The sequence below is a fragment of the Benincasa hispida genome, chromosome 7 (assembly GCF_009727055.1).
Source record: "Benincasa hispida cultivar B227 chromosome 7, ASM972705v1, whole genome shotgun sequence".
Lineage (NCBI taxonomy): Eukaryota > Viridiplantae > Streptophyta > Magnoliopsida > Cucurbitales > Cucurbitaceae > Benincasa > Benincasa hispida.
The window spans coordinates 44,103,272-44,112,486 of record NC_052355.1 but is presented as its reverse complement, the minus strand read 5'-3'; the positions used below and the strand labels follow the sequence as shown (position 1 = coordinate 44,112,486).

Here is a 9,215-nt window from a genome sequence, read left to right as displayed (position 1 = left end):
TACATAATAATGAGTTTTTTTGTTCTCATGATATTGAGTGCAATTTGTTTTGATTTGATTTTTTTTTTTTTTTTTTGTGTGTGTGTGTGTGTAAAAAATAAGTTAAGTGGGCTATTGATGGGTATTAAGTTAACAGGGGAAAAAAAAAACATTAGTGTTGGTTATTATCAAATGCATAAGAAAACAGTGTAATGAAATAAAATTTTATCTTTCCTTGTAACCTGGGAAAACAAGAAATGAATAAGACTTTGTTTGATAAGAATTTTAGTTTAGTTTTAGTTTTATAGTTTTTCTTTTTCTTTTCCGTTTGTAATTTATACTCATTTTCTCCTAGTTTTTTTTTTTTTTTTTTTAATTTTCTTTTTTTGGTTTTCATATCTATGAAAGTACTATTTGAACTATTCATGAAATTTTAAAACAATTTTTTTTAAAAGTTTACTTTTAGTTTTGTGATGGAAAGTGGTGTTTCATTAATAAAGAAATTTAGAGATAGAAAGTAGTGTTTATATTTATAAGCTCAATTTTTTAAAACCAAAATCCACAATTTGTTATTTGTTTTTTATTTTTAAAAATTAAATCTATTCTCTCTTCTTTTTTTTATAATAATTTGCAACTTTTGTAAATATAATAATTGAGTTCTTAACCAAGTTTAAGTACAATAATTGAGTTCTAAAAAAAATTAAAAACTATTTTTTTTAGCTTCCAAATTTTGACTTGGTTTTTAAAAATATTGATAAAAAGAAAATAACAAAACATACATTTTAAAGATAGGATTGGTGTTTATAGATTTAATTTTAAAAAATAGAATAGATAAACAATAAGGTCTACTAAACGATTATCAAATAATGTATACATTTTTGTATTTGTAGATATAAAAGTGAATTTGGGGTAATCAGATTTGAAGTCTCAGATTCACGGGTGGTTCGGGCTAGCAAGTCAGCAACGGAAATTTTATATCTTCTGCCATATTCCAAATCACCTTCACAACATAATCGACTTTCCTTGGGCCTTCGTCTTCTCAATTTCGGAGTTTGATGACCGAAATAATAAACAAATAAACAAACAAGAACAAGAACAAGAACATATATAGTAATAGTAATACAGTTGTAAAATAATAATAATAATAATTATAATGTACATTCCCCCGTTTCTCTTCTCTCTGTGACAAGAAGACTATAAGAGGGAAAACTCGAATATGAACCGTGGTTGATTGTTTCTTTTAAATGGGCGAAAGACTAATCAAGAAACAGAAAATTGCCACAATCATCTATTCTACATTTGCAACAAACTAAATCCATTTTTTACACCAAAAGACAGTCAGAGAAGCCATGGAAGTAGAACTACATAGAATGCTTGTGTTTTCTTCGTTACCAAAACTAAATTACAATTGAAAGATGAGAAGAAACAGTTCAATCCTATGAAAGACCATTGAAGAAGGCCACATTTTGGAGGAGTTTCCTCCACGGTAAATGGGACTGGGATTTGGAATGACGATACTAGAGCGAGCTGGTGAAGAAAAAAAAACGAGAAATTTCAATCAAACTCACAGGCTCTGTTCAAAATCAGCATTTGAGCAGAGTGAAAACAGGCCGTAAATTTTTTTTGTTTTAATCTTTTTTCCCACAATCTCTGCTATTCGAGAAAAACTTGCAACTTCAGGGGCATATAATCGAGCAGAAGAAAGCTGAATGTTAGGAACGGCATACTATACTGCATTCACATTTGAAATTTTATACCATCACTTTGAATGTTATGCATTAAACAAATTCCAGTGATGATCAGTTGGCAGATTTTCCTTGATCTTTTCAAGTCTTTTGAGAATTTCCAAGAAAGATGGTCTCTTGTTCATATCAGATGCCCAACATTCTTCTGTTAACCTGGGAAAAATGAAACCAGAAGAGGAAAAAAGAAGAATTAGCAATTTCTGTCCGTGTTCCCGTTTACCCTTATGATAACGAAAAGCTATCTACATTAATTGGATCTAAAAGGCAAGTGTTTTTTACACGAGAAGATCCGATCTCAATGCCGGGAGTAACATTGAGAGAATGTAAGATCAAGTGGGTGATATTAAACTTGAGAAAAAAAAAAAACCTAAGATCTCATTTGGTAACAATTTGATTTCTTGTTTTGGTTTTTAAAAATTAAGCCTACAAATCTCACCTTCATCCATTGGTTTCCAAGTTTTGTTGACTACATTTTAGGAGTCTTTTTAAAACCAAACCAGATTTTAGAATCCAAAAAAAATAGTTTTTTAAAAACTTGTTTTTGGTTTTAGAATTTGGCTAAGAACTCAACTCCTTTACTTAAGAAAGATGTAAATCATGGTAAGAATTGAGAGAAAATATGCTTACATTTCAAAAATCAAAAACCAGAAACGAAATGGTTACCAAAAGGATTCTAAATGATTAGGTTGAAAAGGAAATAGGAACGGCCAACTTACTCTCTCAGTACAGGAAGGTATCCTTTCGCACGGAACATCGGTCTATGACCTTCAGCCACGTACTTGGCAGCTTCATATGGTTCATAATTCGCCAGTGGAGGGTCTCCCTCAAGCATCTGCACCAGTTGGAATGTTTCGTGTCAAATGTAGTATCTTGCAATTAAAGTTTATGACTACTCTTGTGAATGCAAATATTACCTCGTATAATATCATCGCAAAAGAAAACACATCCACCTTCTTATCATATTTTCTGTGCTTAAAAACTTCAGGAGCCATATACCGGTCTTTTATCCACATGCACGACATGATAAAGAAGATTTAAGCAATAAAGAGTTATATAAAACTGAAAATAACTGTATGATAGGTACTTACAGCTCCCGGTCTCGCCAGTCATTTTGTAAACATCATGTGAATTCTGAACCTTGATGAGCTTGCTTAGACCGAAATCACCAACTTTTAGATGGTCCGCACCAGAATTGACTAAAAGAACGTTCCTGGAATTTCAAAATACTCTTCCAATAATACAGTAGATGACAGAAAATTCAATCCGAATCTACGATGAATACAAAATGACAGCAGAAACTGGTGATATGGTTTTCAAGTCTCAGATATTAATCCGTGGCAAAAGTTTTTGGAGTGAGAGAGATTGCATGCTGATAGAAGTCTGGAGCTCACCTTGGTTTTAGATCACGGTGAATTATAACATTTGGCTCATTGTGGAGATAAGCCATTCCCCTGGAATAGGAATTGTTATCAAACTGATTAGAACGATTAGTAAACTCCCAAGGAGCAAATATTCGACTTGGTTAAACATTAGATCGAGATGAATTACTTAGCTATGACCATTTATTTCTAGAGCTCAAGAACGATGAGATTTTAGATACTCAGGTATCAGTAAAAATATCTCAAACAATCAGATAACCTTATTCACAAATAAATTGTACATGACCCCGGAAATTAGTGAAAGTTTAAACATTTGGTTGTGGATGTATAATTTTGAATATAAACAAACGAATAAGATTTAGATGTTCAAAGCAATCCAACGTGATAAAGCAATACTGCATATTCACATCCAACTGAATAGTTTAGACATTGCTTTATCCACATCCAACTGAATATCATGCAGCGCCATTTTCCAAATAAAGCAATAATGCATAGTATTTCTTTCCATTTATTTCATCAAGTTTTTCCATTAGGCTGATCCATCATATAAGATGTTCAAAGCAATCCAACGTGACAATTTATCAAGTAAAATGGCTCCTCTCACTATGCATAAAAAACCAAAATCAGGCAGCTTGAAAATTAAGGACCATATTTGCAACTTGCAAGCATTTAGAGAAACCCGATACTGAAGCGGTCTCAACTCATGAAAAGTAAAGTACGAAGATAGCACAATCCAATTAAAGGGAAAGGAAATAAATCTTTTGATTTGTTTTTTTATTTCCAATAATCTTCGAATAATCTTATTTCTTCTTGGCAAAATATTTAAGAATTCATGTTCTTTCACATTAAAATAATCATGTACAAACATTTTTAAGAAAAAGTTGATGAATTTCACCACAAATCAAACAGCAGAGCTTAAAAGAAAATAACAACAATACATGGGAGAATGATCTTCCATTTTTCTAAGTGCATTGAGAAGCCAAATTAGTGCAACATTCGTTCATCTGGTAATATCCAGTGCAAAACTATAAAAACCTTGAACTACTCTTTTGTTTCAAAAAAATCTTCAGGGCAACTTATTTCTTTTTTATAAAAGTTTTATGGAATCAAATTCTTTTACCTGGCGATGTCCAGTGCAAAATTGATGGCCGTTGCAGGACTGAGTGAACCTTTGTCCTTGAGGTACTGGTGAAGATCGCCCTAAGGGACCAATGTCACCAAGCAAGAGCATGAGTAAATTACCATTTAAAAATAACAAAACCAAAGAAATTTTGGTATCAGAATAAAAATAAACTCCATCAGTTACCCCTCTTAAATATTCAGTGACTAGCATAAGTGGCTTCTTCTCAGTGACAGCTCCAAGAAATTGGACAATGTTAGGGTGGCGTAGCTTCACCAACAGATTAACCTCATGTCGAAAGTCCTGACTGAATGAGAAAAACCAACACTTACAATTAACTCCAATCCCATTAACTTAGTAAAGATTTAGATGGTTATTGTAAAAATAAATTAATTAATTAATAAGATTCACAGAAAATTTTATGGAAATAGTGGGTAGGAGGCTTTAAAGAGTAAGTTTTAGTTTGAGAGAGAAAAGAAGACAAAGAAGAAGAGGGGTTGTGGTGGATATTGGAACTGGTGGAATTAGTATTTAGGCCGTTGGCGCAAGGAAAAGCAACAGGAAAAATAAATACAAAAGGGAAATTTTCCGTAAAGTTCACTGTTCTGTTGTACCTTAGGAATACGTACATTGTTTTAGAAGTCAAATACTTTTATAAACAATCGTTACTTTCTTGTTTTATTTCCTTCAACATACTTTTATAAACAATAGTAACTAGACAAGGTACAGCTTCATCAGATGGAACTATCTAAAAGATATTGGGTCTTACATAACAAGTCTATCATCCGAAAGTGATGGAAGAATACGTTTGACAGCTACGGGGGTTCCACGCCAATAGGCCTTCAAAATTTCCCCGAAGGACCCCTGCAGAAGACAGGAATTCATAAGTGAAACTACTCTCTTAATGAATTGATATTCAAACTAACAAAGCGTTCAAACCACAAAAACAAAACAAAAGGCCCAACATTAAATTATTTCAGCACTCATATTGGGGGAATAGATTAAAGAGGTTTTCTGGAACACGTGTACAGAATCAAAGGCTTTTAATTTAAAGATGACACTTCTTTTCCTAAATTTAAAGATAGTATTAACCTCAGTTCTCTTCCATAACCCAGTTTTTTACACACATTTAAAGGTAAAACTACGGGGGAGAAAAATTTTCCAGTAACAATATAAGGTAACTGGCTGAAAGAATCTTAGGCATTCTGTTTCAAGAAAACTTAAATCTTAAAGTCCTTGGTACGTATCGGCTAAAAGTTATTAATCTTTTCAATCAACTAACACGCTTCAGACCTGTACTTGCATTTCTTGATGCAGTAACTAGCAGAAAAGATTTTTAGCATTGGTAAACAAATCGAAGCCAATACAGGAACTGAAATAGCACAAGCAACTTCCGAGTTCAATCATCATATGGGATGAATTTCAAATTCTAGGATGGCAAAAGTCCTGCTTGCTGGGAATTTCAAGAAAGATCTTTTGTACCTTGCCAATAATAGCTGAGTTTGAAAAATCCAGTTCAGAAGGATCAATTTCCCAGTCACATTTATTTGGCAGAGGAGGAGGAACAGGCTTTGGTTCAAAATGGCTTCCATTTTGGCCCTGCAACACATATTTTCATTCTCAAAACAGAAGTTAGTGAGAAACCAAATCCTGATATGAAGAATATTCAGTTTCTCTTGTTACCTATCAAGAACATTCACAGTGATGAAATATCTTATTTTTTATTTAGTCAGCTCAATAACATGTAGAGTAGTAAGACTAGGATATAAGATAAAACATATAAATGAAATAGAAAGATAGCAGTAACATTGAAAACTCGTAGAAAATGCAAGGAAATATGAGATACTACCAAACATAGTATGAATGTAAATAGAAGCATCTGAATTTCACAGTAATCAAGAAAATATGTATGCTTGGGAAGAAGAATGAATAGTAAAAAAGATAAAATTATACGAACAAGGCCAATTGGCCCATGCATAGGGTAGAACACAAATACAGACAACCCAAAGGGAAGCTCTTCACTTACGTAGGAAAGGCCACCATACGATTTTAAAAGCTCAATCATGCCATGCTTTTTAGCTCCTTCCGCATCAGCTAGTGGCTGTCATAGATGAGACAAGATCCTTGTAAATCCAACCAGAAATGCTGGGGGATTAAAAAAAAAAGAAGCTAGACTGCGTTGAATAGGCTGATGGTGCTAAGTGGTTTACACAAATGTTGCACTCAATAATAGTACTCTAAACAGTCACACGAAACAACTTCAAACAGAGAAACAGAGTATACAACTAGGAAGTATGAGAGCAAGCTTATTTTGATCGTTTGATTTTTTTTTCTTTGTTTTTTTTTTAAGAAAAATAACTACTTTCATGAGAAAAAATGAAAGAATACAAGGGCCAAGAAAAAACACCCTACCCACAAAAGCAGCCCCTACAAGAAAGCAGACCAACTGTGCAAAATGACACCTATAGGATAGTTACAAAAGATAGAGTCAAGAAAACTACATCCTTATAAAGTAGCAAAATGTACAGAGCCGCTTAACTCCACTTAAGGAGAAAGAGCAACCTTACAGCAATGGACCACGACCAATTGCAAAATAAAATCAATCCTTCAGAGTTGACCAGACTTAAATCCCATGCAGTGCAAGTAGTTCAAATAAACCGGGTACGGGAAATCCTTCTCAGAGTAGTACAATCGTAAAACCCTTGAGCTGCAGGCATATGCTCGTTTTGATTGATAAATTTAGTCTCATGCCCACACATACAGTGGTACAAAGAAGATACAGGTTTTTGAACTCCAAGAAGTGCATATAAAATAAGAAATAATTGGGGCGGGGAAACGTGGCACGAGGTTATTTAGGATTGAAATGGGCTTCTTTCTTGAGTTATTTTGTCCTCCTGAGATTTAAGCCGATAACCGCGGATTGGCCACTGACCTAGGCTAAACAACACTAGACACATGCTTGAATTACCGTATTGACTTGAAACTAAAACGTGCCGCTATCCAAGAAACTCGAATCAAAACCAAATACAGAAAGAGCGAATGTAAAAAGAAACGTAAAATATTAATCGAGCTACCATATAAACACAAGAAATAGTTCCTATAAACGACCATTTCCGTATAGAACAGGCAGATAAAACTTACAGTGTTCTTCCAGCGATCTTGGGCATTAACATCAGCACCGTGTTCAATCAAACACTTGGCAACTTCGATCCAACCATGAAGCGATGCAACATGAAGAGGAGTGCGGCTGTCGTAATCTCTAGCATGGACGAGGGATTGATCCTCCTCTAGGAGCTTGCGAACAGCACCAGAATCATTCTGGTGAGCGTGCCACAATATCAGCGACGTTCTACTCACTCTCGCTTTCTCCTTTTGCTTCTCCTTGCTCGTCCCCGACGCCGATGACAACGACGAGTTTCCCTTGCCTCCGGAACTTCCCGGCGCCGGCAAACCACCGGCAGTTCCGGAATGCTCAGAGCTCATGACCAAAAAATCCGGATCTTCTGGATCGGATCGAAAGGGGAAAAGAAACCGAACCTGTTCCTTGACTTGCAATTCAATTGGATTGAATGTGGCTATGGATATTTTTGGCTTTATGGATTTCAAAATTACTTAATGGTAATTTAAGAATTAAGATCATGTGAGTGAGAAAGGGAAAGTCAATAAAGAAATGCCAAAATGGGAATAACTCGCATCCGAATCTGAACAAGTGGAAAAAGGGAAGGATTTTACCTTTTCAATTGTATATACATTCATCTTCCTCAACTTTTACGCTCTATTTTGTCGTTCATCATTTTATCATACCAACTGTCTTTCGCTTCTTTTTCCTCTTTGTTCTTCTGAAATAACTAAAAAAAGTACAAACTAATCCATAAATCCCTAAATTTCCATAAAAACAATCATTGGGTTAGCTTTACTCGTTAGATAATAATTTAGTCTCTAAATTTTATTATATAACAATTTAGTCCACGTACTCTAAAATTTGTAACAAATTAGTCTTTACTATAGAAATTATAATAAGGTGTAACGAGATTTCATACATAAATAAACTATTAAACTAATTAGAGACTCCATATTGTTGTAAAATATAAAATTTACATTATAAAACATTAAAAATTGACATCTAATTTTGATATAAATTTTTACATGAGGGACTAAATTGTTATAATTTTAAAAGTATAGTGTTTAAATTGTTAGATACTAAATTTTATAGACCAAATCGTTACAAAATTGAAAGTATATGGATTAAATCAACCTAAAATTCATGATTAAATAGTTATTTTAAAAAAATTTGAGGAACTACCCAATTTAACTATAACACATGTCCATCTATCGGTTGTGTTTTATCTAAATTTTGTGTTTTTAAAATAAATTATAATTTTAATTGGGAAAAATTAGAATTTAATCCTTTTTACAATTTAACCATTTTTATAATACGTCCAAAATTTTACATAATAGATATTCTCATTACTATATTAAATTCAACACAATGTTTTAAGATTTTAAATGGAATATTCAAACATCTTTCTAATTGTTGATGGAGGACATATCACACATGAGGCTTTAATTTATTGAACTAGGTTTGAACTAGTAATAGATTCATTTAATTGTTTTTATTTAGTTTAATAATGGTAGAACGAGAGATAAAATCATCTTTTAAAATATTAATTAATATTTTATCTATTAAATTATAATTAAATTGATATTTTATCTATTAAATTATAATTAAATTGATAATAAGTTTATGATATTATACATATCTGATAAGTGTTATACTGATAATTATCCAAAAAGACGAAGAGGTGAGTCTCATATTATAATTCCTTTAAATATAATTGAACGGATATAACTAGAAAAAAAGTCAAACACTTGTTTGTTAAGAAATGAGAAGGAGATAAAAACAGGAGATTAATTTTTATTTTTTAGTAATAAAGTTGGCAACATGATTATCACACCATCTTAAAATTGTAGGTATTATTTGATAACTACTTA

General features: G+C 32.7%; 1 protein-coding gene across 1 annotated transcript; it reads right to left on the bottom strand.

Annotated features, from left to right (window-relative positions):
• Nucleotides 1–1,236: 1,236 nt before the first annotated feature.
• Nucleotides 1,237–7,885, bottom strand: LOC120082013 (integrin-linked protein kinase 1). The gene is made up of 11 exons (XM_039037220.1): nucleotides 7,365–7,885; nucleotides 6,250–6,324; nucleotides 5,706–5,822; nucleotides 4,993–5,087; nucleotides 4,410–4,530; nucleotides 4,224–4,303; nucleotides 3,116–3,175; nucleotides 2,813–2,934; nucleotides 2,639–2,724; nucleotides 2,441–2,556; nucleotides 1,237–1,877 (listed from the first exon to the last, which is right to left on the bottom strand). Exons 1-11 carry the CDS (start codon nucleotides 7,704–7,706, stop codon nucleotides 1,751–1,753), a joined length of 1,341 nt encoding a protein of 446 aa, XP_038893148.1. The 5' UTR covers nucleotides 7,707–7,885; the 3' UTR covers nucleotides 1,237–1,750.
• Nucleotides 7,886–9,215: the final 1,330 nt, after the last annotated feature.

Excerpts from the sequence above, each read along its gene's own strand:
- LOC120082013 (XM_039037220.1), bottom strand. The coding sequence starts at position 7,706 with ATGAGCTCTGAGCATTCCGGAACTGCCGGTGGTTTGCCGGCGCCGGGA. Across the intron at positions 5,823-6,249 it reads CGTATGGTGGCCTTTCCTAC|GGCCAAAATGGAAGCCATTT; the intron begins GTAAGTGAAGAG and ends TATGTGTTGCAG. Across the intron at positions 4,304-4,409 it reads TCACTGAATATTTAAGAGGG|GGCGATCTTCACCAGTACCT; the intron begins GTAACTGATGGA and ends TTGGTCCCTTAG.